Raw genomic sequence first — 19,059 nt, 5'->3', positions numbered from 1 at the left:
CTCTTGTCGTCCGGTAGGAAGTCCAGCAGGGGAGCCAGTTTGTACCATAGCTCCCTGTCGTAGCGGGCCACGATAGCCAAGGCGTTGGCCGCTTTAATCGTCGTAGCTGCCGACGAGATGACCCTGCGTCCCATAGCGTCCAATTTCTTTCCCTCGCCGTCCGGTGGGGAAGTCGATGTGGAGGCCGCACCCCCCCCCGCTTTCTTCCTGGCCGCCGCGGAGACGACGGAGTCCGGGGTAGGCTGCGCCCGGAGGCACAGGGGGGCCGCGTCCGGGACCCGGTACTTCTTCTCGTACCGGTCTCTTCTAGCTGGCGTCGTGGAAGGGTTCTTGAGGAGGGCGAGGCCCTCATCCCAAATGTCGTCCAGTAGAGGCACCGCGAGGACCGTCTTCCTCTTGGCCTTGCGCCGTTGATAAAGGAATCCTTCCTTTTTCTTCTCCTCACGGCAGAGTTGGAAAAGCTCGGATGCCCTGGCGATCATGGAGTGGAACGACCCAACCTCGTCGGGCGGAGAAGCCCTGGTGGGAGGTGACGACGGTAGATCCTCGTCGTATACCTCGTCGTCCGTACCCGTCGCTGCCGTGTCAGTCCCCGTATCCTCCCCTCGGGTGGACGGGGAGGAGGGCTGGACGGGGCGCGACGGCTGAAAAGGAGGTGGAGGGTGAATCCTTCTTTTCTTGGGCGGGGGAGCGCCAGAAGGTCCCGGTTCAGGATCCCCCGACGGGAGAGGTTCCTCCGTCGGCAACGGTAGTCTCGTCCTTATCTATGAACATAAGGACTGTATAGCCAACAAAATGGCCGCCGAGTTGTCTTGCGGCGCTGGCAGAGGGGAATCCGACGGGCGATCAGGGGCCCCGTCGGTACCCTCGACGATGTCGTCGTCACCTGCGTCGGGATCCATCCCGACGGGCCGGTCTTCTTCCACGCCAAGGCCGTGGCTTAAGACCTCGATCAGCTCTTCCTCTGAGGTTGAGGCCGAATCTACGACGACGCCCTGCCCCCCCTTTTTCTTCCCCGCCGGGGGTTTCACGGGGTCCTATCGATGGGCACAAAAGAGGACTCCCTCCGAGATGGCAGGGAGACTCTGAGCCCCGAGGTTGCCACCACTGGTGTAGCCTCCACAGGCTGAGCCAGGGCCGCCGCGACAGTATCGATAGAGGGCTTGGCCGGATGGATTAAGGCCTTCACCACCTTAGGTGCGCTCACCGCCTTATCCTTGAGGGGGGGAGACACTGCCTCGCTCCCCCTCCGATGGGGCCTTCGAGCTCGACCGGGGCCTCTCCAGGAGCTTCGCCGGGTGCTCGCCCTTCCTCTTACCCGACCCAGAGCGTTGGCTCGTGGCTGAAGGTGCCGGGGAGGGTGCGCCCTGCCTGGCGCCCGTAGAGCCCGACCGTTTTGCGCTCCCGGTGCCAGCGGACTCACGGTGCTTGGCCTTGTGTTGGACCCCCGTCGCCGGGGCGTCCTCAAAGGTCTTAGAAGACCGCTCGGATTTCTTCCTCTTCTTCTCGCCTGACGGGCTCTTCCCTTCCAGCCAGTTGGCGAGACGTTGATGGCGGTCCTTCATGGTCCGCTCCGACATGTTGCCGCAAAACGCACAGTCCTTCTCCACGTGCGTCTTGTCCTCATGTAAGCAGTAGAGACAAAAGGAGTGTTCGTCCTCCTTAAAGATGTTCTGCAGCTGGCATCCAGGGCAGATCCTGAACAGCTTTCCGGGCGTCGAGCTTCCCTTCTCCTGAGCCATGTCCGGGCCTGAGAAACTTCTGGAATCCTCCAAAAGCGTAGCTCGACGAAATCTTCACCCTTGAGGGGCGCAGACGAATCCGACACGGGTCCCCGTTGATCGGATGGAGAGTCGGTGGAGCTTGAGGCTCTTTTGACCGAAAAAAATGAAGTTTTTGAGAAAAAACGTGAAAAAATAGCACTAACGCTCGAGAGCAATAGCACGAGGATCCCAACACATGAATGTGTGGTAAAAATCTGAAGATGGCTGCCAGAGGCGGTGCTTAGGTAGAGGGCAGTCATTGGCTGGGGTCACTATGACGCAGAGACCAGTGATTGGTTATTACTACGAAAGACAGATCAGAAACGAAACTGATACTGGTTTTTTCTTTATCGAGGATTCCCAGCCTGACGACGGGGAATATTCATGAGCATGTGAATCCATGCCAGACCCCATGCTGGAGAAGTGTATTTCTACTTTTTGTGTGATCTTCGGCACTGGAGCCTCACCTACTCCATGGCACCATATTTTTCCATGTGCGTTACACAGCACCTTCAGTGCAGTGACACAGGCTTGTCTTTTAGACTTCCCACCGACTCCATTTTCTGGAGCTGACTACTGTCCATTCACTTTTACCAAAGACCCAGTACACCCCATCTTCCATAGAGTATTGGAAAGGGTTAATTCTTATGCCTTTTTGTCTGTGTCGCTCCCTTAACATTAAGACTTGGCCGGTGGCAGTGGTATCTACCCTATTTTCTATACCGTGCTTATCTTAAATAACCATGGTATTGTTTTAGGCTATTATATGAGCCTCAAATATAAACCCACTTGACCATAAATATGTCATTACGGCTCCGGCTCGCTTTATTTGCCATTTCTTTTTGTAAATGTCTTTCTCGTGTTTTACTCTGCGTGCCAAACCAGGTCCCTTTGTTCATCGCCTTTTCCCGGGCTTCCACGCAGAAGCCCTCCTTTAGGCACCTGAGAGTCTGGGTAGGCAGGATGTGAGGGAGGGGTTGTAGGACCCCTGCCATGGGTTCCCTTGGTAACCCAAGTCGCACTCCTGCCTGATTGGCTAAGGGGACTGGCCTTGCCAGGCCAGCCACCCTGCTGTGTGATTGACAGCCAGGCTGTATGAATGGAGAAAACTGCATAAAAAGCAGGTCTCAGGGACTGGAATAGCAGAGTCGCCACTGGAACGAAAGAACCAATGAGCAACTGGAAGAAGAGGACCCCTTCAACAACTGAACCGCCCGGTGAAGCCCGGCTGCAGGTCCGAATCTCCAGAATCCGACGACAGAGAAGATCCTACAGGAAACCTCTTCCCTTGAGCTGGTGGAAACAACCAGTTCACCCAAACTGCAAGCCAGGACCCCTCCTCTGGTCGAATTCGCTGTACAGAGCTACAGTGGGCAGGACAGCCAGGAAGGTCGGACCCTGCTTGGGTTTTAAGGAGCGCACCTTTTATTCGTTGCTTTGCTCTGCTGCTGGTTTCTTCCCTGGGTAGTGCAGGACCCTCCAGTCTTCCTACTTCTGATCAGTCCGACAGTCGCTTCAGGAACCGTGAGCCTGCAGGAACTACCAGGAACATCTGCTTCAGCTACAGCTCCCTCGCCGTTTTAAGGTATGGTGCAAATCCGGTTGTTCGTTTCGTTCAGCCGCAGTGAAAGTGTGAAATCTTTCTCCAATCCGAGGGCTTGTCCTTCTCTTTTCTTTGAACTAACTTTTCTACCAACCAGCCTCGTCCGGAAACCGTGCCACGAACTTTACTGCAACCTACACTGAACTGTATTATCTTGAGCAAAAGACTTTTGAACCATTGTCTTTGGCCCTAAGCCTTCTCTATCTGATTGTATCATTGTAGTCTCTCTTGTTCGCTTGCTTTGAGTACTTACCTGTTGGTGTGGGTTCATTTCTGTTAACCTTTGTCTTTCCCTACCTTTTAAATTGCTGGAGTGCCATTTTGCTCCGACTTAATTTTGCGAGCTTAACTCGTCTGGAATTTAAGGGAAGTGGTGTGGTGTATTAAGAAAGTGATTTTAGACTGCTTATAATAGTGTAATGTTATACAACTGAAGATTGAAATAAATGCATATTCTTTTACTTGAAAACCTTGAGTCAGCGTTTGCCTGAATCATAGTAATTGCAGTCCTCTGTGTAACTATTTGATACTGCTCACTTACTCTTGAGATAAGTCTGGTTGCTCTGCTACTGCTACCACTACCACTATAACTGTGTAGTACAGGCTTGTACCAAAGGTGAAATTGTACTGTCACTTGTAGTCTTAATTGTGTTTGGTGTTCCCAAAGGGTACTGCATATAATTCTGCCTAACACCGGACGTCGGGGAATATTCATGAGCATGTGAATCCATGCCAGACCCCATGCTGGAGAAATGAGAATTCTCCCTAACATATGTAATTTGTATAGTCTACAATGTTTTTTTATACTGTGATTTACCGCTATGTTTAAATAAACAGTTTTTACTTTTATTCTTTCTGACCATGTGTACTGATTAGTGGATTACTTCAGTACAATTCGAAACTTACATCTACCTATTGATGTGAGCTAGGGCGGTGTAGCCTGTGCTCACCTTATATTGTTTATACAGTTTGTTCCCTCATGAGACAGGCCACCGAGTAACAAAAAAGGGGGACTCACCCAGTTTATATAACAAAGGTAAAGGCCCTACATTGTATTTTACCTGCATACCAGCCCTAATTTGGGGCTTATGCACTTCATCCTACAACAGTCACCTTTTAAGATTCTCCACTATGCCACCAAACCCAGCGAAATTATGAGGCAGCACAGGCTACTTCATTCAAACAGTTTGCTTGTCACTTAACTGTGGTAGGCACCCAACCCCACAATACCATGGTACTTGACATCATTTTACCGATAGAACCCAATAATGAACTTGCCCCTTACTTGAAGGCCATGCATGGAGAAAGTTACTTACCTGTAACTGTTGTTCTCCAGCATGGGTCTGGCATGGATTCACATGCTCATGAATATTCCCCGTCAGGCCGGGAATCCTCGGTAAAGAAAAAATATGCCCCCAGCCAATGACTGCCCTCTCCCTAAGCCCCGCCTCTGGAAGCCATCTTCAGATTTGGTAGCACGCAAAGTGGCAGTATGACCAAGTGAAGAGCCGTAGAGGGGTAGGAGGGAGGGTTCGCATGTGAATCCATGCCAGACCCATGCTGGAGAACAACAGTTACAGGTAAGTAACTTGTTCCTTCTCCAGCATGGGGTCTGGCATGGATTCACGTGCTCATGAATATAAGAATACATAGCAGTACACACATGCACAACCAACGGGAGGTGGAAAAAAGGCTCAACATTAGCATTACATCAAAACTCAACATTAAGCAGTTCTTACCTCCTCACAAGGCTCACCTTAGGCGAACAGGCTGCGCAGCAACGTTTGGCCGACCCTGGACTCCTCCCTGGAATCCCGGTCGATGCAGTAGAATCTCGTGAAGGTGTGCGTCGACCTGCACGTAGCAGCCCTGCAGATGTCCAGCAGGGGCACACCAGACAAGAACGCCGTGGTAGCAGCGATAGCTCTGGTCGAATGGGCTCTCGGACGGCCACGCAACGGTCGGTTTGCCAACCGATGACAGTGCGTGATGCAGCCTGAGAGCCATCTGGAAATGGAAGCCTTCGAGAGAGCCTTCCCTTGGTTCACAGGTCCAAAGTTCACAAAAAGCTGTGATGTCTTCCAAAAACTCTTTGTGCAGTCCACGTAGGACTTCAGCGCTCTAGCCACATCCAGCAAGCGCAAAGTCCTTTCAGCCGGTGACGAAGGTGACGGGAAGAAAACAGGTAACACCAAGGGCTCATTGAGGTGGAAGTCCGACGACACCTTGGGCATAAAAAGAGGGGTGCGTCCTCAGCACCACCCTCGTGTTGTGAAAATTCAAGTATGGAGGCTTGCAGGATAGGGCGTGGATCTCTCCCACTCGCCGTGCGGAGGTGATGGCCACAAGAAACGCAGTCTTCCACGACAGGAACTTCAACGGTGCCGAATGCAGGGGCTCGAATGGCACCCCCATGAGCCTGGTCAGCACCACGTTGAGTTCCCAGGCCGGGGCAGGGGCCTTCACCGGCGGGAATGATCGGAACAGTCCCTTCATAAATTCCTTCACCAGGCGATGGGACCACAAGGACGCCCGTCCTGTGGTTCTGGTGTATCGGGAGATCGCAGCCAGATGTATCTTGATGGAGGCGTGAGCCAGTCCAGCCTTGGCCAGCGCCAATAGGTACGGCAGTACTTGAGGGGCCGTAATCCGTAGAGGGTTAATCTTCTGTGCACGGCACCAGACAGAGAACCTCTTCCACTTATGTCCGCAGCACATGAGAGTTGAGGACGCCCTGGCTTTTGCAAGGACCTCTCTGCAGTCAGCCGGGATATCGTACCCTCCAAACACTAGTGCTGCAGGAGCCAGGCCTGCAAGTTCAGCGACTCCGGGTCGTGATGAAGTATGGCGCCTCCTTCTCTGGAGAGAAGATCCGCGTCCGTCGGCAGCTTGAGTGGTGGGGACGATGACAAGTCCAGAAGGTCCAGGAACCAGATCTGCCTCAGCCACGCCGGTGCGACTAGGATCATCCTGCACCGGGACCTCTTGAGCTGGTTGACGAGTCGGAGCAGCAACGGCAACGGAGGGAACACATATAGGAACAGGCCGTCCCAGGGGAACGAGAAAGCATTGCCCATGCTCCTCGGCTGGGGAAACCTGCTGGTGAACCTCTGGCACTTGGAGTTCGTCGCCGTCGCGAACAGGTCGATCTGCGGTTTTCCCCATCGTCGGATTAGTCGATCCACTTGATCCTGACATAGTTCCCACTCGTGGCACGAGCACAGCTCTCTGCTGAGTGAGTCGGCAATGGTGTTTTTTATCCCTGCCGGATGAAAGGGCACCAGAAACATCCCTTGGGCAACGGCCCAATGCCACAGATCCTGGGCTTCCTTGAAGAGGAATGGGGATCTGGTTCCACCCTGCTTCCAGATGTAGAACATCGTGGTGGTGTTGTCGGTGAAGATTCTCACCACCTTGCCCTTGAGGGACGGGAGAAAGGACCCGAGGGCCCAGAACACTGCACGGAGCTCCAGTATGTTGATGTGGAGCGTCTTCTCCTCCGGGATCCAAAGGCCTCTCGCGTGAAGTTCTCCGGTGTGCACTCCCCAACCTTCCAGGGAGGCATCCGTCGTCACCGTTATCTGGTGGGATGGGGTCTGAAAGTCTGTGCCCGCCGTCAGATGAGCGCGGGTGCCCCACCGGCGGATTGCTTGTCGGAAGGTCTCGTTGAGCAGGATCCTGTCCTCGAAGCTGCCCGTAGCTTGGATCCAGCGGGAGTCGAGGAACTCTTGCAAAGGGCGCATCCGAAGCCTGCACAGGCGCACAAGCTATGCAGGAGGACATCATCCCGAGGAGGGACTTGATGGACCTCACCCTGGCCACGTCTGTGGCCAGAAGACGCTGCACCTTGCCCAGGATGGCCTAGTCCTTTCCTCTGACGGCAAGGCCAGACGCGCCACTGTGTCGAGCTTGCCTCCCAGAAACAGTGCGGCTTGCGACAGGACCAGGTGGGATTTGGGAAAGTTGATGGAGAATCCCAGGTCCGTGAGCCGCTGGACGGTCTTCGTTGTGTGGTCTACGGCAAGCTCCCTTGTCCTTGCTCGGATGAGTCAGTCGTCCAGGTAGGGGTAGACGTGGATCCCCTGCAGGTGCAGCCGTGCCGCCACCGGTGCGAGGCACTTGGTGAACACCCTGGGTGCAGACTTCAATCCGAACGGGATGGCCTTGAACTGGTAGTGCCGTCCTTGGACCACGAACCTGAGGAACTTTCGGTGTCCTTTCAGAATGGGGATGTGGAAGTACGGATCCTCCAAATCCAACGACGACAGGAAATCGCCCTCCTCCAGCTGTCCCAGCACGTGCTGGAGGGTGACCATCCGGAACTTCTGTGCCTTGATGTACTTGTTCAGTCGTCACAGGTCCAGGATGGGGCGCCATCCTCCCGTCTTCTTTTTCACGAGGAAGTACCTTGAGTATACTCCGGAGCCCCGGAGCCTCTTCGGGATGAGCTCGATGGCACCATTTTTGAGCATCGCCCTTAACTCCAGTAGCAGTTGAGGGTCGTGATTTTCCTTCCTGGCCACGGGTGGAATGCGGGGGCACTTTTTTAGAGGCCTTAGCTGTCTCCGTGTCCGCCTTGATGGCTTGGAGGGACTCATCCACCGTTTTCCCAAACAGGTTGTTCCCGAACGGCATGTCCAACACCTTGGCTTGTACGTCCTGGCGGAAATCGGTCGCCTTGAGCCACCCTCGTCGTCTAAGGCAAACGCTGTTGCCTAGCTGGCGGAAACCAGTATCAGCAATGTCCGTTGCCACCGTAATGGCGTGGTCCGATGCCACTTCGCCTTTTTGCAAGATCTCCAGGGCCTCGGCAGTCTTGTCATCCGGTAGGAAGTCCAACAGGGGGTGAGATCTTGTACCATAACACCTGTCGTAGCAGGCCACAATCGCGAGGGCATTGGCCGCCTTAATCGTTGCCGCCGACGATATAACTCGTCGCCCAATTGCATCCAGCTTCTTTCCTTCGCCGTCAGACGGGGAAGTTGACGTTGAGGCCGATGCCCACCCCCCCGCTTTCTTCTTGGCCGCCGCTCAGACGACCGAGTCAGGTGTCGGTTGTGCATTAAGGCACAAAGGGGCCACGTCAGGGACCCGGTACTTCTTCTTGTACCGATCCTTCTTGGCAGGCGTCGTAGACGGGTTCTTGAGAAGGGTGAGACCCTCGTCCCAGATGTCATCCAGCAGAGGCACGGCGAGCACTGCCTTCCTCTTGGCCTTGTGCCGTTGGTAAAAGAAATCTTCCTTCTTCTCTTCAGGGCAGAGCTGAAAAAGCTCGGATGCCCTGGCGATCATTGCATGGAAAGATCCGATCTCGTCGGACGGGGAGGCCCGGGCTGGCGATGGGAGCTGCGTCCCGTCGTCATCAGTACCTGTCGTGGGCGTGTCCGTTCCCGTGTCATCCCCAGGGACGGGGGACGTGGGTAAAGGCTGAGCAGGCCGCGAGGGCTGAAAAGGCGGGGCTGGATGGATCAGTCTTCTCTTGTTCGGGGGGGCTTCCCGCCGGGCCCGGCTCTGGCTCCTCCGTCGAGCCTGGTTCCGGATCCTCCGTCGGTGGAAAGGGCTATCTCGTCCTCATCTCTGAGCATAAGGATTGTATTGCCAACAAAATGGCCGCCGAGTTATCCTGCGGCTCCGGAAGCGACGGGTGACTAGGACCCTCGCCGGTGCCATCGTCACCCTCGTTGGGATCCCTCCCGTGGGGACGGGCCTCTTCGACGCCCTCCAAGACTTCTACCAGCTCCTCTTCGGATACTGTGTCCGTGTCCGCAATGGCCACCACACCCCCCCTCTTTTTCCGCCGGGGTCTTCCGATGGGTCTGAAAGAGGCTTCCCTCCGCGGAGGCAGGGAGACTCTGGGCCCCGAGGTCGCCTCCACTGGTGTAGCCTCCACAGGCTGTGCCAGGGCCGCCGCGACTTCCTCGATAGAGGCCTTGGCCGGGTGAATCAAGGCCTTCACTGCCTTGGGCGTGCTTGAGGCCGTCACCTTGGGGGGGGGGGGTCACTGCCTCGCTCCCCCTTGGCCGAATCCTTCGAGATCGACCCAGGCCTCTCCAGAAGCTTACCCAGGTTCTCGGATTTCCTCTTCCCCGAACCAGAGCGTTGGCTCGTGGTTGATGGTGCCGGGGAAGGCGCGCCCTACCTGGCAGCCGAAGAGCCCGACCGTTCGGCACTCCCAGTGCCCGCGGACTCACAGTGCTTTGCCTTCTGTTGGGCCCCCGTCACCGGGGCGCCCTCACAGGACTTAGAAGACTCCTCTGACTTCTTCTTCTTCTTCTCACCTGACGGACTCCTTCCTTCCAGCCAGTTGGAGAGACGAAGGTGTCAGTCCCTGATGGTCCGTTCCGACATGTTCCTGCAAAACGCACAGTCCTTTCTCCACGTGCGTTTTGTCTTCATGAAGGCAGTAGAGACATTTCGAGTGCTCGTCCTCCTTGAAAACATTCTGTAGCTGGCATCCAGGGTAAACCCTGACCAGCTTTCCGGGCGTCGAGCTTCCTTTCTCCTGGGCCATGTTCGGGTAGGCCACAGAAACTTCTGGAATCCTCCAAGAAGCGTAACTCGACTAAATCTTCACCCTTGAGGGGCGTAGAAAAAAATCTGACACGGATACCCATTAATCGGATGTAGAGACGGTGGAGCTTGAGGCTCTATTTGACCTAAAAATGAGAAATTCTCTTTGACAAAGCGCAAAAAACGCAGCAAAAGCTCGAGAGCTAAACACGAGGACTCCCAACACTTGAGCGTGTGGTAAAAATCTGAAGATGGCTGCCAGAGTCGGGGCTTAGGGAGAGGGCAGTCATTGGATGGGAGCAGTATGACCCAGAGACCAGTGATTGGTTACTACTGAGAAAGACAGATCAGAAACGAAACTGACACTGATTTCTTCTTTACCGAGGATTCCCGGCCTGACGGGGAATATTCATGAGCATGTGAATCCATGCCAGACCCCATGCTGGAGAAGTATTGCTTTCTAAGGGGCTGGTTAACCTCTTCTTCAGTCTTCTTGTTTCCCTGTGTGCTCCACACATTGACCATTAATCAGACAATTCTTTGCTCTGTCACTTCTGACAGTTGGCTTGGTGGTGACAGATGTATTCCTTTGGGAGTAGCAGAGATGTCAAAACACATTACCTGCAATTAGCGTTCCACACTACAAGAGCATGGCTAAGCACATTTCATCACAGAGCCATGCCCTAAATACTTGAAGTACAATTAAAACAGTAGTAGACACTGTCCTCAGGGGAAAATGGTAATTACCAGAAGATATTTTTCCCGTACTCTTTCTGATCAGCAATTCTGTCTTACTCTTTGTCAATGACTAACAGAACCTTATTGCTACAATTACATAGCCTCTCATTGAACCCGGTCACACTGTTCACAAATTTTATCATACTTCCGCTTTTACGCATCCTATCACCCATTTCCCCGATTTTCTTCACAGACCACAGTCTGGTTACCCTAGGCTGGGGGACAAAACAATTTCCAGGCAGCACCCTAACTGTAAGAGCCCTAAGGCAGTGATTGGTTCAGTACAAAAGCCTATTAACCTAACCAAACAATTCAAAACACAATAACCCACCTGTCAAGGAGGTGCTCAAGCTGCTCCATTCTCTGTTGGGGGCCCAGGAGGGCTTGTCGCAAGGCACCCGTCACCTGCCAGAACACATCTACATTCTTGAATTCTGAGAGCACCTGAGCTGCAAAGCAGTGCGCATAGCCAACACCCCACCAGCCATCCCTGCGCTTGCAGGCCATGCCGCTGGACAGATTACAAAGCTGGAGGATCTCAGTTCCATAGACAGGCGATAGGCCACAGTGACGTTCGTTGATCCTAAACAAGCGATCCAGGCGATCCTGTTTCTGCCTCTTGCGCTTCTTTTCCAGGGATTCCTGCGGGGACATAGGGAGAACAATCAAAGCTTGTTGGAAGGTGAATTAACAGAAGCAACAGATGCATACAGGAAAGTGTGAGCAAGAAGGTGCAGGGCACACCAAAGATTTTGTGAGGTGTCGAAGGACAAGCAAGGGGGTAGCAATAAGCAATATAGTGGGCAGGTTTAAGTGAGATGCTGCTGGGGATGCACACAGGCAAATGAGATGTGGCAGGGAGCCCATGAGAGGCTGCGGAGGATGCAGCAAGAAGCAACGGCGTGTACAAGGGCAGGGCACGAAAAAGCAGGTGTGAGCGCGATACAGCAGGGCGCACAATAGGGGGGTGAGCATGAAACAAAAGGGTGCAGCATATGGGAGTGAGCACAAAGCAGCCGAGCACGCAGTTGCTGGAAGGGGTGGGGAAGAGGATGTCAGTGACCACCAAGAAGCAGCAGGAGTGCACAGGTGGGGTGCACACAAAGCAGGAGGAATTGTGGGTGAGAATGAAGCAGCAGGGGAGGGGGAAGCATGAAGCAGCAGGGGGAGAAGCACGAAGCAGTAGGACGCACAAGTGAAGTCCTAGCATGCAAACATGTCGGAGGAGAAAATTAGCATCTGGCAGAAGCAACAAAGCACATGTGTTTTGCGGGAGAAGCATCAAAAGACAAAACTGAGTCAAGGATAAAGGCCTGGACAAATGGACCATGGGGAAAACCCAAGGGCAAAGAAGTGGGTTAGATAGAAACACAAGATCAGAGAATGGGATAATATGACTTATTATACTAAGGAATAAGTTACCTACGTGTAACCCCTGTTCTCCAGCATTAGTATCTTTCATAGATACACATGCTGTGAATATTCCCCATCAGACAGGGAATCCTCGGTAACAGAGCAGTTTACACTTAAACTTTCAACCACTTTAATGCTCTATCAGTCATTTTTTAGTTCTACTACCAACAGCCAATAGAACCGCCTCCCTTAGCTCCTCCCCTGCCGGCCATCTTCAGATTTGGCAGGGCACGTGAGTGGCAGTAAGAGCCAAAAGATGAGCCATGCGGGGGTCAGTGGGAGGGTTGCATGTGAATCTATGAAAGATAGCAATGCTGGAGAACAGGAGTTATAGGTAGGTAACTTATTCCTTCTCAGCATTGGATATTTCAGAGATTCACATGTTGTGAATAGATTACAAAGTAGTATTACAATACACCTGGGCAGAGGCAAGCTCCCAGCATAACTTACCACTTGACACTTACCCACCTCACACAAAAAGGTTCTGCAGAACAGATTGGTTGACTCTAGATTTTTCTGCAGAATGTCTGTCGACACAATAGAACCTGGTGAACGTACGCACCGACCTTCAGGTGGCTGCACGGCAGATGTCAGGCAGCGTAATTCTGGAGAAAAGCTCTGGTTGCAGTCACTGCTCTGGTAGGAGGAGCCTGGGGCCTACTGGGAAGAGGCCTGTAGGCTTGCCGATGGCAGAACGAGATCCAGGTAGCAATTCATCTTGCAAAGGAGGACTTCGAGAGATCCTTCCCAGGACAAGATGGTCCAAATGAAACAAACAACTGATCCGTTGTGCAGAAAGATTCTGTTCGTGCCACGTAATACTTGAGGGTGCGCACCACATCCAGCGTGTGCAGAGTAGGTTCCGCTGGAGACGTGGGTGTGCCAAACAATACAGACAAAACCACCTTCTGGTTTAGGTGGACAGCAGATGGCACCTTCAGGACAAATGTTGGGTTGGTATGTAGAACCGCCTTGTGCTTACAGAAAACACCTGGATTTCACTCACTCGTCTGGCTGAAGTTATGGACACCAAGAATGCAGTTTTCCACGAAAGGTGTTTAATAGATGCTTGGTGCATGGCCTCGAAGGGTGGCTTCATGAGTCTTGAGAGTAGCACTACGAGGTCCCGCAATGGTGCCAGGTGTCGGACTGGTGGAAAAGACCAGAAGAGCACCCGTAAACACTCCTACTGTTACACCTTTCCAACGATGGCAGTCTAGACGGCATTGGTCGTTATATAGATCCGGACTTTGCGGGAATTCCAAGATGGCGGGGAATCGCCGACACGGGAGGATTAACAGTCTAGTTGCTGCACGTCTTTCACTCACGCGATCGAACGATCACGTGACTGCTTTAAAAGACCAGAAACCTTCCCTTCAGTGAGTTGCTTCTGCTCAGTACGACGCTTCATAAGTTCGCTATTTGCTTTTCTGAAAGATTCCAAATTCTATCCATCGATATTACCTTAATTTCTTTTCTACTTTCATGCCAGTCAGTATTCCAGCGCCTCCCGTCCTTGCCGCAAGAACCCATTTCCCGAACTTCTGGTCTCAGCATTCTATTCCCGTTCAGGTTTCGCCTCCCCGTGCAGAATCCCCTCTTGAGTCAGCCTTCTTTCTCAAAACAGTGAGTTACCTTTTCTACAGAACCAGGACTCGCCTCTTTCCCCTTCATTTCTATCTATCACTTACCTTGTGCTTCATCCGTAATCTCCAGGTATTTTCGGAGCCCACTCTCCCTACACCATCTCCTACCTAACGAATAGATCAGTGAAAAGGTTACGCCAGTAAGTGGGGACTACTTCCAATAGAATAACACTCCCACTCTACCACTCTCATACTCACCTTCTCTTCTTTCTTCTGTAGAGAACTCTGCTTCTGCTGCTACAAATCTTGCGCCAAAGAAGAGATCGCTACGCAGAAGCACTCATCAAGACCACCCAGGGTTTTCTTCCCCAGGGGGTTTCCCTGGGGCTCCTGTCTCTCCCTCTCTGGTATTCAAATTCCCCGAGAATTGGGGAAGGCAGGGGTCTCCGGGAGATTCTCCCTTGCTGCTCCAGGAGATTGCCATCAGAACAGGTTAGTGACCATATTTGATTGACTTTAATTGTGACACCTTCACCAGCCAGTGAGACCGGGAAGGCAAACCCGCTGCATGGTTGTATCTAGAAATCGCTGCTAGGTGCACCTTTATGGACGAATATGTTAAACTACATTGTGCCAGGGACAGTAGATATGGCAAGAGATCGTCCAGTTGGATGGTTTGAGGTTGCATTCATTGGCGTCTGCACCACACTTGAAAACGTTTCCACTTGCTTTTGTAACATTTCAAGGTGGATGGGGCTCTAGCCTTGGCCAGGACAGCTTGGCAGTCTTGCGGAAGTGACAGTGCCCCAAACTCTAAGAAGACAGTAGCCAGGCTGTCAGATTGAGAGAGGCTGGCTTGTGGGGCAGTACCGCACCTTAATTCCTGGACAGGAGTGCTTGGTGAGGAAGCAGCTTGATTGAAGGGCCCGACGCGAGGGAAAAGAGGTCTGAGTACTGAAACGGTTTCTGCAACGCTGGGGCCACAAATATCAGTTTGCACCGATACAGTCTGAAGGTGCGTAGGACTTGAGGGACGAGTGACCAGTGGAATGGGGGGAAATAACAAAGAAACTTCCCCTCCGATGCAATTGTAAAGGCGTCTCCTACGCTCTCCGGATGGGTAAAGCGGCTGGCAAAAGTCTTGCAGCGTCTGTTCTCTTTGGGTGGCAAGGAACAAGTTACTTACCTGTAACTGTTGTTCTCCAGCATGGGTTTGGCATGGATTAACATGCTCATGAATATTCCCCATCAGGCTGGGAATCCTCGGTAAAGAAAACATCTGTTTCAGTTTCATTTCTGAACTGTCTTTCTCCTAACAACCAATCACTGAGCTCTGGGTCATACTGCCCCCAGCCAATGACTGCCCTCTACTTAAGCCCCTCCTCCGGCAGCCATCTTCAGATTTGATAGCACGTAAAGTGGCAGTAGGACAAAGAAGAGGTGCAGAGGGTTAGGCAGGAGGGTTCGCATGTGAATCCATGCCAGACCCATCCTGGAGAACAACAGTTCCAGGTAAGTAACTTGTTCCTTCTCCAGCATAGGGTCTGGCATGGATTCATATGCTCATGAATAAATTATAAGTTACTCACCGTAGTGACTAACGTACTCTGTGTTCTTAGTCCTTTCCTCCATACTCCATGGGCGTCTCATCCAAGGGACGGGAGACGGAACCTTTTTCACCACAATAAACCTTGCAGTGCAGGAGTCCCCCAACGTCCTCCCTCTTGTCCCCACGACCGAGGCTCAGGAACAGTGAGATCTGCAGGAACTGCCAAGAACCAACGTCTTCAGCTGCATCTTTTGCGTCATATTAAGGTACTGTGCTAACCTGATTGAGAGACCGTCTCTCTCGCGGTAAAAAATTGTGGAACTTTCCCAACTTACAGGCCTAATCAGCTTGTGACCAAACATATGATACTTTTTCATACAAACTACTTCTGAGAACTTTGGCAATGACTTTACCGTTTACTTCAAGAACTGCTCTTTCGTATCCAAGACACTAGTCCATTGACTTTGGCCTAGGCCTATTGAACTGAATTGAGTCCTCCAGTTAACTAAAATGATTTGCACTGCCTAAGAAAGTATTTGTGATCCATTCTGCTAATTTGTGCCTTTTTACTCCCATTGAAAATGCCATTTTGCTCCTATTTCAGGGAGCCTAATTTGTTCAGTAACTTATTGGTTTAATATTTAAGTGTATTGGTATATAATATTAAGTTGCCTCCTTCTAGTGAATGTTTTCGAAATGATTGTGTAATAAATAAATGTTTTACCAGGAAACCTTGAGTGTAAGTGTGTACTTGAACCACTGTGATTGTAAGACCTCTGTGTAACCTCTTGTACTGCTCACATTCCCTCTTGAGATAAGGCTGGCTGCTCAGCTCGCTACCACAACACTGTCTAGTACAGACTTATATCAAAGGTTTGTTTTGCTTACACCGTTAGTCCTAATTGTATGTGGTGGTCCCAGGGGAAACTGCATGCATTTCTGCCTAACACTGGCGGCAAGCGGTAACGATAAAGTATAGTTGTTACATTGAGAGTGCTGCTATTACTTTTGTTCAAATAACCTTCACAAGGCTAAGCACCACTAGAAAAGCAATTGTTTTACAATGCCAAATATGGGTAACTTCAAACAGGAAGCCCTGATCATTCTAACAGTAGATCAACTGAAAGACATGTGTAAAGTCAGGTCTCCCTCTGTTAAAGGCAAGAAAAATGAATTGATTGAGAAACTGTTGAACCATCAAAGGCTGGGAGGTAGAGCTATAACCCCCACCCCCTCAGCAAATGTGTATAGTGTTGATGAGGATGATAATGATTCAGAGTCTAACTCTAATGTTATTTATGAGCTAGAAGAGTAAGGAGTCGTCTCGGGATGTGAGCCCCACTGCACCTCTACCTGCTTTAGGCCCTCAAGCTATAGCCACAGGGTCCCTACCAGGTCCAGTACTGAGTCCAGAATGTGTCTCTCTTGAAGAAAATGAGACTTGAGATAGAGTTCAAAAGGCTCCAAATGCAAACTGAAAGTAAACATTAAGAAATCAAACTCAGAGAAATGGAAAAGCATCATGCTCTTGAAATGAAGAAATTGTCTCTTGAAAATGGTTCTATCCCAGTCTTCTAGTTCGTCCAGTCCTGAGAGGCCTTGCATGCCTAAAGCGGCTGTGAGTATGTATGAGGTGAGACTTGACATTTTGGAGTGGTTGGCTGCTTTTGAATAGAACTATGGGATTCAGGGTTTCACAGGGAATCTGTTGATTCCTTGGCTTTTGTCTAGGCTCCCCCAGGTTGAAACGGGTGCTGTAATGGAGGTAGGGGAACTTGAAAGATTGGAGTATGAAAATGTGAAGCTAGCTTTGATAGCACGATTTGGGAAAACTCCTTCCCAGTAGCTTAAGAGGTTTAGGACTATCAAAAAGCATGATGGTGCCCCTTGCTACCTGGGTGTGTGAATTTGTGAAGAACTTAGATGGTTGGGTAAGAGGTTACAGAGTTAACACTTTTGAAGGAATGAGGAATCTATTTTTGTTCGAATATATTTTTGATGCCTGCTCTCCTGAGCAGAGACAGCACTTGGCTAAGGAAATTGATCCAAAGAAGTTAGCAAAAGCGTGTATTGAGGAGCGAAAAATTTTGTCAAAATATCAGATTGGGTTTCGTGCAAGGTTGGGCACGCCCCTAAATGCCACAATTATGGCACATCTTCTAGCTAAGCACAAAATCAAGGATTCGGGACCGTTATACATAGCTTCCATAGATCTTACCTCCGCCTTTGATTGTGTTATCTGTGAATTATTGTGGAAAAAAATGGTTGCCATGAACATACCATTATACATTATACAACTTTTATCAAAACTCCACACTAACACATTCTACTTGGTTAGAGTGAACGACGAAGGTGCAACTACACATCCAATAAAGATCAACACTGGCGTTAAGCAGGGATGTAATCTGGCTGCTACGCTGTTTAATCTTTACCTTTGCGGAATTAATGATATATGGAACAAACAAATTTCGTATCCACCAAGGTGGGGACATCTTAAAATTCAATGGCTGGCCTTTGCGGATGACATTGTATTATTTGATCGTACGCCTAAAGGCATGCAAATTAAATTAGACCTATTTCCATCATACTGTCTTACGCACAATCTAAAATGCAACGTGGAAAAATCCAATATAGTAGTGTTCAGGAACTTTAAGAGGAAGAACATCACCCGTGATTGGAGAATTGACAACTTCCCACTAACTATAGTTCCCCAGATTCGTTATTTGGGGTACACCATAACTGACTCGCAGTCTATGGCAATGTGGAAGGATGTTTTAAATAAAAAAGCTGCTCCCCTCTCCACACAAATGCGGATCGTTTATCTAAAGTTCTGCAAATTTTCTTTGCTTCCTTTACTCCAATTTTACATCTTAAAAGTAGAGTCCATCATTCTTTTTGCCATGGACATGTGTATAGTAAATATTAACAACTATCTCGACCAACTGCAAGGTTGTATGTGGAAGAGGGCGCTGAGGTTGGCCAAATCTATACCCAATATTGTGATAAGGCAGGAACTTGGAATCACTGCCCTCTCTGCACGTAGAAACTGGCGTATGTTGGCTAACTTTGCTAGGATGTTATATCCTCCTGTAAATTGTCTATATGAAGATTTGGGTAAAATAATGATCGCAAATGAAAGATCTTCCCTCACGACTTACTATGCGAAAATGCTTGCTCTTCTCATCGAAATTGAACTCACACCAGCTGATTTGCAATACAGATCAGATTATGTTAAACATCGGATTGTTGAGAATGACTGGTGTAGAACGGTAACTGGCATGGCGACACTTAAGGGCTACAAAGAGGCAGCTTGTTTCTGTTCATCTAGACGGCCGCATAAACCTTACATAATTCAATTCCCCTGTAGCAAAGCCAGGGAGATCTATTTTCGCTTTAAATTGAATCAATTTCATACTTTGGAGCGTATATATACCTGGAACCCGCATTGGAAACAACTTGCGGGGTTAGGATGCAGATTGTGTAAGGATGGTGCGACCCTGGAGACCTTAAAGCACATGGTTATATTCTGTCCATACTTTGAGTCAGCACGTAAATTAACAATTACACCTTACTGTGTATCAACTGATGCATCAAGGGAACGGCTATGGCTTGACTGTATGTGGGGGACTCAAACAAGTTTTATTCTAGCCCTATGTCGACTTTTAAAGTCTATAGACAATGAATTAGAGAAGTTATTCCAAATGAAAACTGAGCAAGCTCAGTGTTAATGATAATAGCATTGTAATTGCATATCATCTGTTTATCTTGGGAAACTTTGAGATCAATGCAGCTTTTATGTAACTTTACATCTTTTACCAGCTCTCTAAGTCTATGCATGAATTTTTGTCTTAGTACAAATTGATATGAATGTTTCTTGAATGAAGATCTAACAATAAT

At 50.3% G+C, this 19,059-nt stretch overlaps 1 protein-coding gene across 2 annotated transcripts in view; it reads right to left on the bottom strand.

The window, feature by feature from the left end:
• The window catches only part of SRCAP (Snf2 related CREBBP activator protein), a 2,075,623-nt gene that overhangs the window by 610,107 nt on the left and 1,446,457 nt on the right, over positions 1-19,059 (bottom strand). For both annotated transcript variants that reach the window (XM_069651627.1, XM_069651629.1), the window contains one exon: positions 10,946-11,256. In XM_069651627.1, coding sequence (XP_069507728.1) covers positions 10,946-11,256 — 311 coding nt within the window. The remainder of the gene's footprint in view (positions 1-10,945; positions 11,257-19,059) is intronic.

Source organism: Ambystoma mexicanum, chromosome 3p (genome assembly GCF_040938575.1).
Source record: "Ambystoma mexicanum isolate Mex_15411 chromosome 3p, UKY_AmexF1_1, whole genome shotgun sequence".
Classification (NCBI taxonomy): domain Eukaryota; kingdom Metazoa; phylum Chordata; class Amphibia; order Caudata; family Ambystomatidae; genus Ambystoma; species Ambystoma mexicanum.
This window is presented reverse-complemented; position numbering and strand designations above follow the sequence as displayed.